The sequence below is a fragment of the Halyomorpha halys genome, unplaced genomic scaffold (assembly GCF_000696795.3).
Source record: "Halyomorpha halys isolate HHAL.00 unplaced genomic scaffold, Hhal_1.1 Scaffold1497.1, whole genome shotgun sequence".
Taxonomy (NCBI): domain Eukaryota; kingdom Metazoa; phylum Arthropoda; class Insecta; order Hemiptera; family Pentatomidae; genus Halyomorpha; species Halyomorpha halys.
Genome location: NW_027112953.1, coordinates 101,794 through 121,988, shown reverse-complemented (window position 1 = coordinate 121,988; position 20,195 = coordinate 101,794). Strand labels below are relative to the sequence as shown.

Genomic DNA, 20,195 nt, shown 5'->3' with positions numbered 1-20,195 from the left:
ACAATAAGGTAATTTAAGCTAGGATAAATATTATGTAAAATTAAAGTGATAAGAAATTACATATAAATAAAAGGAAGGAAGATATAAAATAGTATCAGTATAAAATAAACTTGAATAAACAATGATAAGAATAAAAATAAGCAACAATGGCAAGAGTAAAAATATTTACTCTTATATTTTGCTAAAAATATAATTTTTACTCTTACCATTGTTACTTATTTTTATTCTTATTATTGTTTATTCAAGTTTATTTTATACTGATACTATCTTATGTCTTCTTTCCTTTTATTCATATGTAATGTCTTATCACTTTGATTTTACATAATATTTATCCTAGCTTAAATTACCTTATTGTAGTAATATTTTCAGTTTTCTTTTTTATTTATTTTTTAGTATCTTTTTAACCCTGATGAAGCCCTGCAAAGTGGGGCGAACGTCGGAAAATAAATAGTTGTAAACTATTTTTGTTTCTCTTTTGTCCGCAACCCTGACTTTCTTGTTATATATAAATAATAGTTTTTATCAAATTGATTAAAAATTAGGGTGAAATAACTGACTATTAAACTAAGGTAAACCATTTTTGTAATAAATACAAAGAATCTGTACTCATATTGAGTGGGATTGTATCGGAGGAGGCACAAATTGAATTCATTCCAGCCTCAGATTATTTATTCTTTTCACTCCTCTCTATTTTTAATTAATTTACTAGCTTTATTTTCAACCTAAACTGATTTTTTTTATCATATAATAATAAAATTCAATGTTTATTTTTAAGTGATGTAAATCCGAATTAGTTTTGATGTAAAATGATTCTTGGTATTAATTTGTTAGTGATTTAACTTCAAAATGACTTAAAACTGGGTAACTCTTTATAATTTGTGGATAATGGTCTATCGGCAACAATAATATTGCAAATTTCCTTGAATAGTGGCACATCCTACAAAAAAAAAACAAAAAAAAACTGATTTTATTTAGAGTTGGGCGTATTCCAAATATAGTCTGTAGTCTGGGTTACTTTTTTTACTGTTGTCAACTTACAGACGTTCCTAAAGCAATTGTTGATACAAATGAATTCCAGTCTATATTACAATTTATTGAATACACAAATATAAAATAAAAAAAAAACTTTTTTTTTCAGATGTGCCACTAATCAAGAAAACTAGCGATATATTATGCTTCAAAGATCACTATGAAAAAGATTATCCAATTAAAAAATAAATAAAAACGAGTTATATTCCAGATAGTGGAAGATTCACTTTTTGTTTTCATAAAACTGAATATAAACATGGACTAATTTTTCTCAGTGAAAGCCAACCATCAAGAAATAGAAACAAAAATATTATCAACAATTAAACCACTATTATATAAAAAACATCAAAGAGCTTTAATTCATCTTGCATAAATAATAGCAACAAAGAACTAAAAACAATCGTATTAACGCTAACTAAGTACATAATTTATAAGAATAATTTTATTCTCTGCTAGTGTCATACAACAGTATGCCTCCTAAATACAATTAATACAACATTCTATTAGTTGCTATATTCTAATATGTATAAGCGACTGCAATGTTTAATTTTTTATTCCTCTTTAAGATAGAATATTTGTCGTAAAACCTTGGGTGCCGCCATCTTATGCATGAGCTCAGTGCCATGCCAGCTTTTTTTCCCTACTACTATTTATTCTCTGGATTATTACAATTAGTTTTTATTGTATTGGAACTTTCAGAAAAAAAAAAAAAACTACTTCAAAAACTACGAATACTATTAGTACAAATATTTAACTTTTGTTTCCTTCATATATTGTTTTTAAAACTTTAAACAAAAAAATATTTTAAAATAATTTATTATAAATGTTACTTAATCCCAAGTATGGTATGAAAAAAAAATTATATGCATTTCCTTTTTGTAAGAATAAAAAAAGTAAATTTTTGTACCATTTCATTTCTGCAGGTTCTTCATCACTTTCTTCAGCAGAATCGTCAGACAAATTTATTACATCTTCTGAATTCCTGAAAAGAAAAATAAGATACCTCATTCATGACTGCTTGAAAGCTATCATATTATCAAGTACAGTTTTATAACATATTTATTTGACCTCATTACGCACAGAATCATGAGATTCATTCTCTCGACATATGCCATAACAAAACAAGTCCTAAGACTCAATCATATTTTTAACTTAAATTAAGGACACATGTAGATAAGGCAAAGAAACTTTGAATACTCCCCCCTCCTCCCCACAGGAACAAATTAATTATAATTAAATAAAATAAAAGCCAACTTTGACATGACTCAGTTGGGAAGATGGAAAATAGGGAGTTCTATGAGGGCTTCAGGATATCTACACTTGCACACTTACCAGCTACGAACTATAGTTCACTTTAGAACTTACATCTTATCATAAGCCATTAACATACACCTTTTTCAAGTATTACTATCTTTTTAAAAATTTAGTTTTGAGCTTTATAGTCATAATGAATATTTACTATGGCAACAATAATTATATAATAACATTTCAGTAGAATAAGCAGTATATAACAGTTGTAAATATCAACCGAAACATAAAAATTTTTATATTTACTATCTAGTTAATAAATATCATCAAAAGATATCATCGACATTTGGAACTGACATTGGTCTCCAGCATCCGAATCGTTGATAACTACATCGCTAATATCAGCCACCAGAAAATGATACCATTGGTCAAGATTATAAAAATAATTATGTTTAACAGTAACAGAGACAAAATCACCTTCTCATCGCCTTTGTACTCCATTTGAGCCTGTCTGTAAGTGCAGAATCTTTTACTAAATTTTCAGTAGTGTAAGGACAGTTCTTCGCCAGCTTGTGACATTCTTTTTTTGTTCCATGAAAATATCCTTGCCCAATACAACCTGGAGTTGGGCAACTTGAAGAGTGAAAGTCCTCTGCGGCTAATCAAACAATAGTCATTATAAATAATTCAATCCACAAGTAAATTAAATTATAAATAAATATTAAGATAACAAATAACATAACAAAAAAAAAACTTACTTGGAGGAGGCTCCAAAGGATGACCTGCTCTAGATGACCAACCAACAGGGTGAATGTCACAACAGTCATCATCGACCCAATAGCCAAAGTGTCCTGGGAAGCCATCAAACGTGATTTTCACCTGCACAACGAGAATGCTTTTATTTTAATTATACTGTTATTTTAATCATTAATAAAAAATATTCTATTGGTATAATTCAATTTAAAAAATCACATAAATCGCATTGTTTGTTGACTAAGTTTCCATGAACTATAACTATGATTTGGTAGACTTAAAATTTTAATTATTATAGCTATTAAAATTACTTAAAACATCCATTTTTGAGTTCTGAAATTATAATCACATTTCTTATAGAATATTAAAATTTGAATACCTTTTAAAAATAAAAATACGATTCCTACCTGATATGGAAGTACTTCGGCAATAGAAGCAACACGTATTAAGTGAGGTGCTCTTTTATCCACAGCTTCTATCTTCAGTCCCTTTTTAAATTCAATAGGCGGCCTTAAAACAAAAGCTTTTTCAGGAGCAGCAATAGACCTAGTTTCTTTCAAATATTTCTTCCAACTGAAATCTTCTGGTTTTATTCCTATAAATCATAAGCAATAATAAAGCAACTATTTAACAATGGAAATGAACAATTCTTACTTCCAAGACTAAGTAGTTACTAGTTCCAGGTAAGTTTGCACCTTACATAAACTATAAAAAAGCAAAAGATTCACACTCAATTTATAGGTCTATAATTAATAGACAAACAAAAGATTTCCACCTAATTTATAAGCCTAAAATTAATAATAGGGAGCGGGGTGGAACCGTGGTAAGACATCATGCTACTAACTCCAAGGACCCGGCTTCAAATCCAGCTGGGCAGAAAATTGTTTTCTGTTACACTGTAACTCTGTGGATTCTAGGGTCCACCCAGCATCATAGATTGGGTAAAAATCTAGCAGTCAAGCGTGATTCTGAACTGATCACCTCCTTGCACAACCGTTGGTCAAGTAACAGTACTTGCTTATAGCGGTACATAATTTAATTTTAATGATTAATAATAACAAAATATAAATAAAATTAAAAATAAAATTTTAATCTAATGAGCTGAGCTGAATCATTCTTGCATAATAACTTCTTTTAATTTCACCTTAATTAATCCATTACAAAGTTTCAGGGCCATCGCCTCATTTTAATTTTCTATAATTTCAAATTTTATAAATCAATCTAATCTCCTTATTAGTCTTCTATACACAAATCACAATAATTATTATTGCCGCCTACTAATATTAAGAATACTAATTGGATATTTAAAATTAGGAGAAATTATTTAAACAAATTTCACTCAAATTAAGGTAGAACCTAATATAATTGATAAAATTAAGATTAATTTATAAAATTTGAAATTACAAAAAATTATAATGGGGTGATGGCACCAAAACGTAATGGATGAATTAAGGTGAAATAAAAGAAATTTATTATGCAAGAATGATTCAATTCACCTTATTAGATAATTGCACAACTCTTCCAGTCAAATGAACTTAGATTATTAAGAATTTTAATCAAATTTGAAAGATTAATAGCTAGGTTGTATCTAAGGAAAAGATTGTAGCAAGATAGTCTGGGTGATGGTCAATAAAGCTATGAAAAATAGTAAAAAGAACTACTTATTTGTAATCAACATTTCACACCACCTTGCAGGACTAAATGGTCAAATATGATAAAACAATTAGAATACAAATAAAAAGAATATAAAAAGTTATATAAAAAATAAAGTAAGTTAAGAAAATATAAATGTAAGTGAAATGAAAACTAATCAATAATAAGTACAGGAATGAGTGATAGAATTGCAAATGTAAAACTAGAGCAATAAATAGTGAAATAATACTTAATAGAGGTAGTATTTATTTATTTATCACCCTACCCTACCTGTTTAGGCAATACGGGTGTTCGCAGCAGTGGGTACAACTCATTGCTGCAACATATCTTGCACTTCTTCTCTGTTCTTTTACAATCTACTCAGGGAGAAATGAGAAAAGCCCATAGCTTCTTTCCACCCATACACGAAGGTCTTGAAGTGTGGGTAGTTTTTTTCCTTCATCAGCTCTGGGAGATCACTCTCTGTCAGAACATAAGTCTCCCTCATAATCTTGGCTCTCACTGTCTCATAGGCGGTACAACGTGCGCTTTCTGGAACCCGACAAATTGGGCATAGGGGATCGATGTTTAAGCCATGTGCAGCGAGCTTAGCTCGGAAACCCCCTTGGCCCGTAAGGAACTGCGAGACCCAGTAGTCGGGGAGAACCCACATTGATTTTAGGCGTGAACCAACGGTAGGAAAGTACTTCCTTAGGGTAGCCCCGGCCCTTTTGGGCTATTCACCCAGGGTCAGTTCCATTCTTGCATGGTTTCTTCTTGGAGGATCCTCTTCCAACTGTCTGGGTCTTGCGCAGAGACAATATCATAACCAATTAAGGTCTACTGAGGTGAGATTATTGCTAGTTGAAAACTAATAAAGGTAGTAAGAAATAGGGTAGAATTAGACGAAAGGGTGGTTAAACAAATGAGGTGTAAAGTAAGATGCAATAACAGATAACCCCGTATCAGTTATTTAACCACCCTTTCTTCTAATTCTACCATATTTCTTACTACATATATTAAGTATTAATTCACTATTCATTACTCTAGTTCTATATTAGCAATTCTATTACTTATTTCTATACTTTTTATTAATTAGTATTCTATTCATTTATCTCTATTATGTAAAAACATTTTTAGTGATCACTGTGTAGTATTTTAGTTTACATATAAGGAGGAATAATAAAAATGGATCGTAAACTGATGAACACATCTTGGGAAACAGTAGTATAATTTGTAAAATGAGGAGTTGGTCTGCTGTTAGGTGGGGGGCGGTACACCCCAACTATATTTATATATATGTTTTGTTTACTGCATATTATCACTATTTACACTTTTTCTATTTATATTCTAATTATTCTATCATGTTTTATAATGTTAGGATCTTGTTCTCATTTGCCCCTGCAAAGTGAGGCAAAACATTGGTTACTAATAAACAGTTTTTCACTATTTTGTACCTTTCTTGCCTATCATCCTGACTATCTTCCAACAAAAATATACAAGATATAATTCTTACCATTTGGAGGTGTAAGTTCATGATTTGCATTTTTGCACCAACCAACAGGACGGATATATGGACTGGATATATCCACCCAATAGTCATACATATCGTCCCAAGAATCAAAATGCACGAGTATACGATTTTCCATAACAGCAGCGACAGTAGACACACAAACGAGGAAAGTATTTTTACGATCTACTGCTTCCAACTTCATGTCCACTTTGAAAAGATTAACTTGATCCTGCAAACAAGACAATCGGTAAAAAATATCATGGATATATATAAATATAATGGATGAATATATAAATTCTGAATGAATTGCAACTAACCAAATTGGAAGAATTATTTTCAAAGCAAGACTGAGGCGCAGCTTTTGCATTATTTCGAGATAAGTAAGTGTCCCAATCGAAATGCTTAGAGCTGAGGCCGGGTGGAAGAAGCAAGGGGATCTTATGTTTATTGCAGAATTCAGAAGGAAATAAATTTGGATTATCAGCATTAATCCAAAAATCATAATCCTTTGGATAACCGTCAAAGTGTAATTTTAAACGATATCCTGTAAAAAAAAAAAAAAAAAATTAATTTATAAATAGAACAGTTTTTTGAAGGCAGTTATCGTGCCACTAGTGAATTATACAGTAATCAGGAGTCCTCAACCCTTTGCTCGCCTATGACATCATATGTGCCTGTCTAACATAACCTGTGCCAATAATCACCTTAGAAAATAGTAACTGTTAATTGTTCTTTAGGAAGAAACAAAGTTGATATTCAATTTTCTCACTTCAAAAACCCTTAAATACGAATTTTCATAGCAAAGGATAAATATTTTTTGTAAATAAAATAGTGGTCAGGATTCTATAAACAACACGAAAATGGCACAAACTGGACCAATGTAAACAAATTATAAAGGAAAATGTAAAATAAAATGTTTGAAGATTTTTTCTTAGATTGAAATTTCCTTAAGTAGAAATATAGAATTTTAATTTTTAAAATAATCATTAATTGTCAATTAATTTATATTTGAAATTCATTAATTATATATTTCCTTAAGTAGAAATATAATTTTTAAACTAAAAAAGAAGTTGTGCCTGAATATGTTAAGATTTATATAGGACTCGACAAAGAGTTAAATATGTTATGAAAATATTCATTAGTTAAGCTAAATTGTATCTGTACACTTGTTTGAAGAAAAAAAGGGCTTAAGACGTAAGTTTGTTAGATTAAGGATAGAACAATAGACAAGATTATTGTAACAACTGTCTTATAAGATACATTTAAATCAATAATCATTTTGCTTGAATAAAAGTTGTGTAGAATTAAGAAATTACTGGGAAGTCACACGCTAAGTAGAATTTCTTTTACCTATTAGGTTTATATATAGATAAAAGAATTTTGTTTCAATTTAATAGTACTATTTCATAAGAAAAAGAAAATATGAAGGCCAACAGTTGAAGCATACATGCATACATACCTTTAACTTCAGCAACGGAGACTAAGCAAATTTTGGACTGGTGCTCAGGATCAATAGCTTCAAGTCTTTGGCCAACTTTGAACCTGTTAGGTCGACATGGAAATGGGTTGTTAAACAATTTCACCCAAGCACCAGATGACTTTGTTTCATTCAAATAAGCATTCCAACGGAAGCGAGATTTCTTTTTTGGGCTATCCTACAACAGCATAAGTTTAAGAAAATTAATTAAAATAATATTAACTTTGTTTAAAAAAAAAATTAACATAATTCTGATATGGTGGTTAGATAACATGTTGCAATTAATGAATTCAAAAAAGTACATTTTTCAAAAAAAATTTTTAATGAAATTTACAACGGTATAAAAAAAAAAAAAATGCAATAAGTAAATGTGATAAATGTTTTAGAACTCATGACAATATTGAGAAGGAACCACCCAATAGTGGTACATCAATCATTGCTTTAAACTAGAAGATCCTGTGGCCCTCTTCTTTTCAGACATCTTGGAGGACTATCAGGGATTGTTAAGAACGAGAGGTTAAGAACTAATTGGTTTTAGGTGGGTAACTATTTTGGAATGTAAGGAAGTATATCTATTTCCGAGGAAATATGCAACAAATGGAATAATGAGGTCTTTATGGATGAGCTTATTTATGATTTATGATCATCAAGGAGTTTGGATTGAAAGGATTGAATAAGGGAGGAATTTGATGGTTTGGAGGAACCCTAAATCAAAGCTCAATTCTGAATTGGGTTTGATTATCATAATATACAAGATTATTTTGTAGCTAATGGAAAGTTCAGAGCGTTAGTCAAGTAGGTGTTGTAGTAATCGAAATCTATGAGCAGTTTTTTGTTGTTTCAGTCTAGAATTAGGATTCCAAGTTAGTCTCTTGTCAAGATGGATAGAATCCTAAGTAGCATATCTGTTCAACAGGCTTTAGTGGGATATAAAAAAAAAGATACAGTAGGGCAGGAGAATAGAGGTCGACGATGGAGAGTAAAGGTCATCTCATAGGATTTATTTTGATTCTCCAGTTGTGGCATCTTTCTTCAATGGATGTTAAGTGTGACTGCAGAATTGCAACATAAAGGGCTCAACAAACACTAATTCACAATAAGTTTTTAAATCATGTTCAGCTTTGATAGTATTTTATCTTTTAATATGATTTTTTTTTTTTAAAAGGCTTGTTAAGATTTTTTTTTTTTTCCAAAACATTAATCAATAAATTGAATACATTGTTGATTAAGGTAGCAAAGGATCTAAGAGGTCATAAGGCTAACAGGAAAAAAGGCATGAAAACAAATGTGGACAAATTCATATAAAATAAAATCTAAAAATAAAACTTACATTATCATTGTTAGTTGATCCCAAGTCTAAATCTTGCGCAACAATATCTTCTGTAGAGGAAGATTTATTGATTTTTCCACTACCTCTCGGCCTCAATTTAATTTTGGTCGGCTTTTCAATTTTTTCTGGCGAATGTTGACTTGGAGGCTTTAACAAATCCGATTTACGACTAATTTTATAACCTTTTGTAATAATTTTCTTCATTTTTGTTAGCCTAATATCCTCATTGGCAACTTTTTTAATAGATGATTCAGAATCAGGAGAACTGGCATCGATGAGATCAATTACGTCAGAGTCGTTTGACTTTGATACAGGACTTTCATCGTCAATTGACATCTTTCTTTCAGAACTTTTAGAGTCATTAGCGACCACATTCATTTTAAGCCCTCCACTGTCAGTAGTTTTATTTTTATCACTTGAATCGGACATTTCCACATCTGAATCTTTCTTACTAAATATCGAATGCTGAAGAGCAATCAGATCATCCCTGCATCCAATACTGCAATAATTTTCATTATAAAACTCAGTTATTAGGCCGTAGCAACCACATGAAAGGCAGCAAAATATTTCATCAGATTTATTCCTATCTGAAAAGGAAAAAAAAAATTAAATAGCAGTGATAAAAATTTATTTCAAGGTTCAAAAATTGCCTGACTGTTAAGATTAGCTATAAAGTTTAAACTTCGTATAATGATGTTAGTTTATAAAGGTGAGATTCCCAGTAAACGTTTGATCCAAACATGTTTAGTACAGGAAAAACACATTTATGCATGGGTTCAAAGAATATTTAAAAGAAAAATGATCCTATTAATGGCACGATTTTTCAAAGGAGTGCACAATGATTTTCAGTTATACCGATAAAAACTTTTAAGGCCTATCATGGATCCAGAGATTTAAATATTGTCTTTGCAAGAATATCGACTGAATCTACAGCCACACCTCGAGTTAAAGATCACAGGCTTAATGATGTTCGGCGATGAGTATTGGGATGTAAAAGTTTTCAATTGCAATGGAGCTGTCCTCTTTTATTAGAATATATATATTTTTTCATATAATATCTATTTTAATAAGTTGTAACAAAATAATAATGAAGTGTGTTTTCCAAAATATATAACTATAATAAGTAATATATAGTTTGTATGATTATGTTTTCCTTGTTTAAAATTTATTTGAAAAACTAAATTGTGTGTGGTTATAAGAACCTCTAGTTATAAGCAGTGAGATTTTATCTGTCCCTTGGTCGATGTTACAAACATTTAGGAGTAAATAGACCAGTGGATACCATGGCACCCAGGGTGCCCAAACGTATGCCACTTTCTCAAAATATTACAAAAAAAAGAATAAGAAAAAAATTAAATATTAAAACAACAAATATATAGAGAATTTCATCATTTAGTTTGCTCTTTTTTCCTCGTTTTCCCACATATTCTACCACTCTAAGGATATTGCGGTAATATTTTTTAACTCGACAAGGATGACACAAATTTTTTTTTTTAGTTCAACAAGGATGCCAAGAGAAAAAAAGTTTAGAAACCCCTAATATAGACAATAGTATAAAACTAACTACTTTCCAGATAAGAGGAAAATGCATTATTCCTACGCCTAGTTTTGCTATTATGTAACCTGGATCGACAAGCTAGTGAACATTAAAGTATGAGATATTAAATATCAATGTCAACCTACCTCCTGTCAGTTCTCCACTCTCAAGAAGTTCCACCATATCGAACTCATTTTTAACTATCTGTAACGTAATATTAATAATTAAGAGATAAAAAGAGAATTGACAATAGTTAGTAAATATAATTTAAATTATATGATAATTAAAGATCAGAACTGTAAGCCAGTGTAATCAATGTGAATACAGTGACTTGATAATGCAAACTTCGGTACACTACAGTAATCTAATCTGGCATAAGAAAAAAACAAAAGTTACTTTTTTTGAGAAAACTCAGCAGGCAATATCATTTTTGTTTTCAAATAAAAATTCACATGTGTGAAGTGTACATTCTTAACTTCCTGATCTATATGCAAGTTATAGCAATCATCATGAAAATCAAAATTGGAAATTTTAACAGTTTCGGTATCAGGTAATTTAATTCCTTTGGAAATGTTCATAATATATTTTTTTGGAATTAGAAATACATAATATCTATTGTATAGATCATTTGAATGTAAAACTAATTTAATTAATACTATAAATATGTATAATACAAATTTTTAACTCTTATTTTTTATCACATTTTAAATAAATCCATAAAAATAGCATTTTTTATCTTTATATATACTTTTTTTACTTATAAATGAGCAATCTTATAGATATAACAAATGAAATCATCATTTAAAATTACTAGAAATGCAAAAGAAAACCTTTTTTTTTTTAATTTTTAATTTGTAAAAACTTCAAACTGCCAAATTTCCAATAAAATGAAATAAATAAAAGTACTTATTTACATTCAGATGGTTGATTTTTTTTTTACACAATTTTTCCCACTACTTTCTGTAATACAAACTTATGAGCAATTAGAACACCCTCCCCTTCCTGGCGACCACTACGCAATATCAATTCAATTAATGAGAAAAGATATAGAATCTGAATCATGGAAACAAATAAAATAATCACTTACAGTTTGAATTATTTATGTAATTATAGAAGGAAAAATGTTACCGCTATTTGATATGGAACAAATTAAGAACAATGACTGCTCACCTCAGAATACATTTTCTCTTAAAATAAGACCTGAAGAGGACGAAACTTGTCAAGGATTTCACTTAGCACAGGTCTTTGGGGAAATGAAGAAAAAATTTAACAGAGTCTTAATGAATGGGAGCTCACTAAATCATCTTCTACAGGCTTCACAACTTAAATGAAGAAATTCTTAAACCTCACAATAAGAGCTAGGATCAACTTTAAAAGATTTAATAAGATCTAATGTCCTTTGGACCCTCTTTGTGGCCAGATGAATTGATGATACATATCATCTAATACAATAATAAAAGAATACAAGTGAATAAAGGTACTAAAGTTCAATAAACATTTAAGAATTATAAACTGTCAAGTAATCAGATCAAATCCTCAAACCTATAATCCTCAACTCAAATACTACCATCCATGATTCTAATAAACATTTTTGATTTGTATTCGCTCAATTTTCTATTCATAAAATTTATATAATTCAATCTTTACAAATAAAAACTCCGATGTGCACCTTGCTCAATTTTCACTTACTATTCACCATACTTTGGGATGAATTTAATTCTTGTACGTTTTAAAACATAAATATCTTTATTTTGAAGGAGATTGATCAGGGCTGCGGTAAAATAGAAAAATAGTTTTCACCTATTTTACAATTTTATTCTACATTAGGGCTAAAATAAAAAGATACAAAGAACGTAGAATCAATATGACAGTAAAAGAAAGACATAAAACAGATCTCTTTTAATTTTTAACCCTGACGAAGACATAGATCATGGGTCAAAATAGCAGCAATAATTAAATAGTTAAAAACTGTTTTCCTTCTCAAGTGCAGCTCTGGCCATCTCCTATAAATTCACATAAACTGAACATTTAAGTTCTCTCTAACTATTTCAGTGAGGAGCTCTGGGACTCTACCAAACCATCAAATTCCTCCTGCATCTAATCCTTATAACCCGAAAATCCTACATAAAATCCTTGATGCTCCTTATTACGTTACAAATAAACTCATCCACAAAGACCTTAACATCCCATTCGTTGCACATTTGGCCCAAAACAGATATGTGTCTTTTCATTCCAAACTCCTTATCCATCCTAGCCCATTAGTTCTTAATCTCTCTTCCTTAACAATCCCTGATAATCCTGTGAGGCGTCTGAAAAGGAGATGGCCACAGGACCTTCTAATTTAAATTAATGCTTGAAGTACACCCAACGGGTGGTTCCTTACCAAGATTTTCAAGTGTATATGAAACATTCCACAGATTTACTTATTGTATTTATTATTTATACAGTTGTAAATTAGATTAAATAAATAAAAAAAAAATTTTCAATGAGGATAAGACCTATTTGATACTGAAAATCATTCAATTTTACATTGATATAACTAGTTTAATTAAAAATTACTTTTTTTTTCAAAGAAAATGTTGTAAAAGTGTAAAGCTGATAATATAAAGTGGCTCATCCGTCAAGTTGATCTTCATGAAGATGTTCATACCATACCAGGCATGTTACTACCACAAATATATAATTTCCGTTCCAAACCACTTATCTTTTCCGAGTTAGACTGTTCACATATATACGTACATATGCTCAGACAATTTTGCTTGACTTAGTAATAGTAGAGAACCTTAAAATGTATTTGTCTTATGAATGCTCAGATTTAAAATTTTCACAATCGCACTACTTCTCCATACCATACTCTTCATATATAGGTAAGTAAAAGTATAAATGTTTTATTAAAATAAGACACACACGTTTTTATTAATAAAAATATAAGTAGACTTACTTTGATTGAACTGTCGGGTAAATTTCCAAGGCCTTGGCTATCCCAATCTATAATCTTGAATGGATCATACTCGTCACCTCCAGGAAATAATTTAATATTTTCATATGGATCTCCAATGAGAATTTTTTTGGCTGTGCCTGCAGTAGATGATATAAGAGAACCTTTTCTTTTACGGGCTCTGTCTCCTGTGCTTTGCAATGGTGAATTGGTTTCTTTTTCATCCCAATGCATTGTGGTTTTGTTGTCGACTGTTTTTTCATATTCACTATTTAAAAAAAAAAATCAGTAAAATATTTATTTATAAATAATAACCAAACTAATAATATCTACAAAAATTAGTTAACATTAGATCAAACAGAATCGTTCAGTACCTATTTGTAAATAATAATTATCAACAAGTGTTTCTCCTATGTGTGGTAAAACTTTGATATAATACATAATGTTATCTTAAGCTAAAAAGAACACCATAACCAGAAAATCATAAGAAATTAATAAAATGGATCTTTATATTTTTTTTAAAAATTCAGATAAAATAAAATAAAATTCTTCTTTAGAAAGGCAGAAAAAAGAAAATCACTAAATATTTATACAATATAAATTGAACATTTCTGGCAGGGTAGAAGATTGGTCTATGAACAAGAATATGATTGTTTCCCATGAAATTAGTTATGTTTCAGTAAATGAGCAATATAATAAACAGTTCTTACCAGGTTGTACCAACTGGTTTTGCAGCTTCTGACTCACTTTCAGTAGCTTTTATTAATGGCTTATCATTTTTTTCACTCTCTGAAAATAAAGGAAATAAATATTGAAAACAAGGCCTGTGCTTCTTCAATAACTTGCAAACTCTAATAATCGTACATTTTATTTTTGTTTTCTAAATACCTTTTATTGTGAATAAAAACAACAAATTCATTGAAAAAAATACTTGTGTGCAAATAAAAAAAATTAATCACAATAACCAGTGTATTCACACAATAATAATTCATTTATTCAAACAAAACTAGCAGTTTTTTGGACGGTATCTTGGTAAAGAATGTTAATTAGTTTAACTGAATTGGTAAATGTTTTAACCTTGCGTTAAAATCACGATGCATAAAAATAATATGGAATATTATTCCATATATAAACATTAAAAAATTGTTACATTTTTTAAGACTTTTAGTTGATATGAAACTGTGTCAATCCTCATAACTTTAATTGTAAGTAATTAAAAGTAAGATTGACTTATAAATGTGAAGAAGTAATAGGAATAAAATATACAATTATATCTTACCATCCTCTATGGTAACAATATCTTCCGAAGTAATTTCATTTTTTGAACTATCATCATTCACGGTAACTTTATTGGCTTTAGCCAGATCATTAGTTTTTACATCAGACTTTTCAGTAACGTCATCTTTCATATCGACCAATATGACTTTCATTTGTGTCTTGTCTCCAGCGTGGCACTGAGCTTGCACCTGAGGACTCTTTACAAGAGTCAGTCCAGGTGGAACCGATGCTTTTGTAACAGTTGCTGGCTTGATTACAGCATTTGTTAAAATTTTTGCTTCAACTCCTCTAGGCCTAAAAAAAAAAAAACATAAAATAATTAGAAATAAACAATTGAGGAGACCAAGGGAAGAATGTTTTTAGTCCAATTTTGGTCAAAATTGATAATGCAGTGCTATCTGGTGAGGAATGAGAAGTACTATCGAATAGTAATGTCGTTTCCAGGTAAAATTATGTTCAAAGTAAATAATAAGTTCTCATAATTATTATCTAATACTAAAATAACAACATGATGATTGTTATGATCATTGTAATAGAGAAAACTAAAAGTTTCAATTTTTAATTTAATACGAGGGCTGTCCAGAAAGTAACACAGACGTTTTGGCCTATCATGGCTATGGGTGGGGGTAAACCCGCCATCTTGGTGTCTGAATGTTCTTACATTCAGTACACTTCCAGCTGTTATAGTGTGAGGACTGTGCGTTCCTCACTTTGTGTGGGTCGTCAAAATGTGCTGAGCGATTACCACCTCTTCCTAGCAATGAAAAAATGGCTCAGTAAACAACACTTTGATACTGACACCGAACTGCATGCCGGTGTAAACCGAGAGGGTATTGAAAAACTTGTGCCATTACTTAGAAAAATAGCTTAAGAGTGTACCTTTCAAATGCATATAATAAACTTTGAGTTTTTAAATTTGTGAATTGTTTATTTCAAAACATCTATACTTTCTGGACAGCCCTCTTATATTGAATTGACAAAATAGGGTAATTGTGGACTGAAATTAATGACCTGGGCAGATAGCCGGCATAATTTTTTTTTAAAATTGACTTAGTTCTAAAATTGTATTAAGATTGTCCTTGAGGATGGCCGAATTGAAAACGTCAGACTTATAAAGAAATATAAATTGTTTAGAGACTAAAATTGGATAAAATTTATTTTATTTAAACAATAATACCCAGTCTCAAAAAAGTTTAAAGATTATCTACAATACAACACTAACTCCATCACTTATCTATATTAGGCCACTCAGCCTACTTTAGTCCAGTAAATAATATCTTTTCTTGCATAGATCTCACATCAAGTACTTGCAATATTGATGCTACAAAAGATTAATAAAGCAGGAAACATCATCCTATACTCATAAGCTTCTGTTACTGTGCCACCAGAATAACAAAACATCCCAGGTGGATTAATGAAGCAACTGAGTGACATTTCAACCAAACTAACTCTAACATATCATCCTATATAATAGATACAATAGTAAACAGGTTACAGGTACTTCTTAAAAAACTCATCCTTTATTTTAATACATGTAAGAATAAAGTAAACAAGCCAAAAACACAAGCTATCAGATTCACTAAAAGATCATACATAAATCAAAACATGGTTATTAATATATGTATGTATAGTTGACCGTAAAAATTGATATATAGGGAGATGGTCAGGGTTGCGGTCAAAGGAGAAATAAAAATAGTTAATCTTTAAAATATTTTTATTTCTCCTTTGACCGCAACCCTGACCATCTCCCTATATATGGTTATTAATAAGATAGTTGACTTTATGAAGCAGATAGTCTGGGTAGTGGTGAATAAAGGTACAAAATAATTTTTAAATAACTATTTAATGGTAGCCAATGTTTGATCCCACTTTGCACGGCTTCGGCAGGACTAAATAAAAACTTTTTGTATAATTGTTTACTCTCTTTATATATCTATTCTAATTTTACTGTCATATCTTACATTGCTTGTATTTTGTTTTCATTTAACCCTGCAAAGTGGGGCTAAACAAACTTTGGCAACCATTAGTCTTCTTATACTATTTTGTATATTTATTGACCGCCACCCGGACTATCTTCCTACCAGAGTTATTAATGGTATTACAATCCTATTGGCTCAGTCGGTCAATGACTTAGGATTAACATTAGACAAATCCTTAGCGTTTTCCAAGCATATATAAGAGTATCATCAGTAAGATGACCCCTTACTTTAATAAGAATTCTAAATTATAATAAAAAAACAAATTAATGCAATACTAAATAGTAAAACGCATAATAATAACTTATTCTACTCCAGTCTGTAGCTATACATCCAACTCTAAAGGTCATTCAAAACATATTTGAAGATAGTAGACAACTATCCTCAGTACATGAGAATTTCTAGTATATTATCTGACTTCCAGTCTCTGACAATTAAAGAGTACACATACTTACTGACACTAAACTTTTTTGCTCTTACTACCATTTCTGACATCAAAAAAAAAAAAATAAGAGACTACAACAAGATATCACTTAACAGACATGCCCACAAACTTTACTTTATTGTTTTTTTTTAAATTACTTTTTCTTTTAATTGTGTAGGTTTTTTTTTATAGTTTATCTATTGCTTTAAAAACTAAAAATATGTAAAAAAGAAAAGGTAAATTCAAATAACATCAATGTATCATACAAAAGGTATTAGCTACCTTACAATGTACTATTTATCGATTATAACCTTTTGCCAAACTGTATAAAATAATTGATAAAAAATAACTATAAAAAAATAACTCCAATATATCAGCAGGTAACATTAGCAGTAATCTAATTAATCAGAGATAAATGATGTAATTAATTTAGTAACTAAATTTGGCAGCAGCAGACCAATAAATTTCCAAAAGTTCCACTAATATTAAATCAAATAGAGGTCTTCATCAGTATGGAAACGAGGATAAATCAGAAATTGAGAAAATACTTTATTAAAATACAGAGCATTTCTGGGAATTATAAGGACTATCAGCTTATACTTCTAATCAACGAACATTCGATGGACATAGAAGAAAGCCCTGATGTATTAGCTGAGAACTACAAAGAATTTTATTTCAAAAACATTAACTCCCACTTTCAGTAGATTATTCTATAGAGATACCAATCTGTTTCAGTTTACAACATAACTGAAATCATACGCAGTCTTTAATTCTTCAGAGCATAACTATTTCCCAGCATAAAAGAGTTACGATTCAGATTATATTCACAATGACATATTTAAAAAAATCTTCTAAAGCCGGCACTGGGTACGCTTACTGCTTTGTACAAACACATAAACATATATCATTATTAATTATTTGAGGAATTAGGATATTCAACCATGTGTCCATTCTAATTAAGATCTATTCGTTTAGATCTATACAAATTAAGATCTATTTGTTTTAGATCTTACTTAAAATGGATTAAAAGTCTTGGATGTTATACGTATTGAGGCTTGTTTATCAGGAAAAAGCTGCTAGTTATTAAAAAAAATAAGGACCTAAGGTCGAATTAGGATAGTTGTACAGAAGTACAGCAGGAGAATTGAGCATTCATTTCTCCCGCAAATAGAATCTTTAGAAATCTTCTATAATTTGTAGATAGAAAAGTACCTCTCAAAACAGAAAAAATAACAGATATAATCAAGCTGTCGAAATTATTGATCAATAAACCTCATAACATATTTACATGAGCTTTTATCCGGCTATGAACAATGAAAAAGAAGCCAATAAGGGTTGGGTTAGGATGTTGATGAAAACTGTTTTGCTTGTTTTATTCAAGAATAATGGAAAAATAATTTCACGGCACCTTTATTGGGTTACAAATAATTCACGGCACCCTTATTAGGCTAAAAATATTTAACTGGACCCTTTTGAAGCTAAAAGAGAGAATGAATATGTAGGAAAAGAAAACTGCAAATTAAGTATTTTAAATTATTTTGTAACATTTTGAGAAAGTAGCTATCGCATATGGCACCCCAGGCATATGCTTGGGGCACCCAGCTAGAGAACGACTATCAAGATCAAAAAGTATGGAAATGTTTCTTCAAATTCCTTAAAAGTGAAATATTAAACTTTAATTTTCTCAGTTTTTTTAATTTTTTAGACATTAAATCATTCTTCCTGTAGAGTATTCAATTATATGAAGTAATAATTAAAATACTAATGTATTTTAATTGATTATAAGATTACTGTTACGGCCAACATATGATCGGTAATCGACTATGTGGCATATGATATAAAAAACAAAACAAATCCGCTCTCTGTTGTTTTTTATACTGAAAACAGACAGATGTCTTCTTAGCGCCTCTACGTGTGCACACACATCGTCTCCGTTATCTCCTCACTACGCTCTCGTAGTTACCAGCATTCTGGCCATCTTTGCCAGCTAAATCATCTTAGCCACGGCGGGCGGACTTCTTCAACTCATCCTCCAAGAGGACAAGGCGGGCAGACGTACGTCCCTTTTGTCGATCTACTTCCAAGAGAATGTCCACTCAGAACAACCACAACCGGGGCCCCACCAATCACCGGTGATATAAGACTTTTTCTCTAGTTTGTATATTTTTTTTTGTTCAATTAATTTTATTTTGTAATATTATTAAGCTTTCTTTTTTTTTCCTAGTTTGTATATTTTTTGTTTCTTTTGTTATGTTTACTTATTTAAAAATAAAAAATAACAAAATTCGACCATTTCTTTTCTTTTCACGGTTGGGCTAGTAAAGGTTCCTTTTGAACCCCTACCCGCCGTAACAATTATAATCCTTATTAGAAAATTAAAAAATATTGAAATAAATTACACAGACCACAACTAGCAAAATAAAGATAGTGCAACTAAACAAAAAATCAGCTGTCACAAATGTTTAAATAAAATTATATAAGCTGAAAAAATACAAGGAATAAGTAGAGAAACAAACCTGATAATATTTGGCTGAACAAGTTTGCCTGAGGTTGAATCATTAGGCTTGATAAGTGATGTTTGAGTTACTGGGCTCACTACAAAAGACCTGCAAATTTTTTTTCCAGGAATGATTCCTTGCGGTGACGGTGTTGATGGACGAGGTAAGATCAATCGTGCCATTGAAACCTCTTTTCCTTTCACAGGAGTTAAAAGAACTTTTTGCGGCACCATGTCCTTTCCTTTGGACTGCTTGAACAATGTTCCAACGTAAGCAATATTTTGACTGGGCGTTTGAACCTGAACAAGTTTAGCTCCAGCAGCAACTCCATTTGAAACCTTAAAATATTTTTATTTTTTTGATTCTTGAGAAAAATAACTAAATTAAAAACATACACAAAGTTAAAAATATCATTAAAAACCTTCAAGTACTTCTAATATTATCTTTGTTCTTTTATCTGTTCTCATTTAACATGTTCTATATATAAATAAAAAAAAAAGAAAACAGTAATCTGAAATAATAATAACAAAGAAATGATTAAAAACTGGATTAAAATTATTTC

General features: G+C 30.2%; 1 protein-coding gene and 1 pseudogene across 6 annotated transcripts in view; one reads left to right on the top strand and one right to left on the bottom strand.

Annotated features, from left to right (window-relative positions):
- The window catches only part of l(3)mbt (lethal (3) malignant brain tumor), a 28,626-nt gene that overhangs the window by 4,748 nt on the left and 3,683 nt on the right, over positions 1–20,195 (bottom strand). For all 6 annotated transcript variants that reach the window (XM_067050619.1, XM_024362302.2, XM_014435047.3 and 3 more), the window contains exons 3-15: positions 19,652–19,971; positions 14,737–15,029; positions 14,168–14,246; positions 13,461–13,725; positions 10,666–10,723; positions 8,983–9,569; positions 7,635–7,830; positions 6,493–6,719; positions 6,179–6,404; positions 3,438–3,625; positions 3,036–3,156; positions 2,755–2,935; positions 1,937–2,011 (exon numbers count right to left, since the gene is read on the bottom strand). In XM_067050619.1, coding sequence (XP_066906720.1) covers positions 1,937–2,011; positions 2,755–2,935; positions 3,036–3,156; positions 3,438–3,625; positions 6,179–6,404; positions 6,493–6,719; positions 7,635–7,830; positions 8,983–9,569; positions 10,666–10,723; positions 13,461–13,725; positions 14,168–14,246; positions 14,737–15,029; positions 19,652–19,971 — 2,816 coding nt within the window. The remainder of the gene's footprint in view (positions 1–1,936; positions 2,012–2,754; positions 2,936–3,035; positions 3,157–3,437; positions 3,626–6,178; positions 6,405–6,492; positions 6,720–7,634; positions 7,831–8,982; positions 9,570–10,665; positions 10,724–13,460; positions 13,726–14,167; positions 14,247–14,736; positions 15,030–19,651; positions 19,972–20,195) is intronic.
- Positions 5,466–5,542, top strand: LOC136796564 (U4 spliceosomal RNA; annotated as a pseudogene).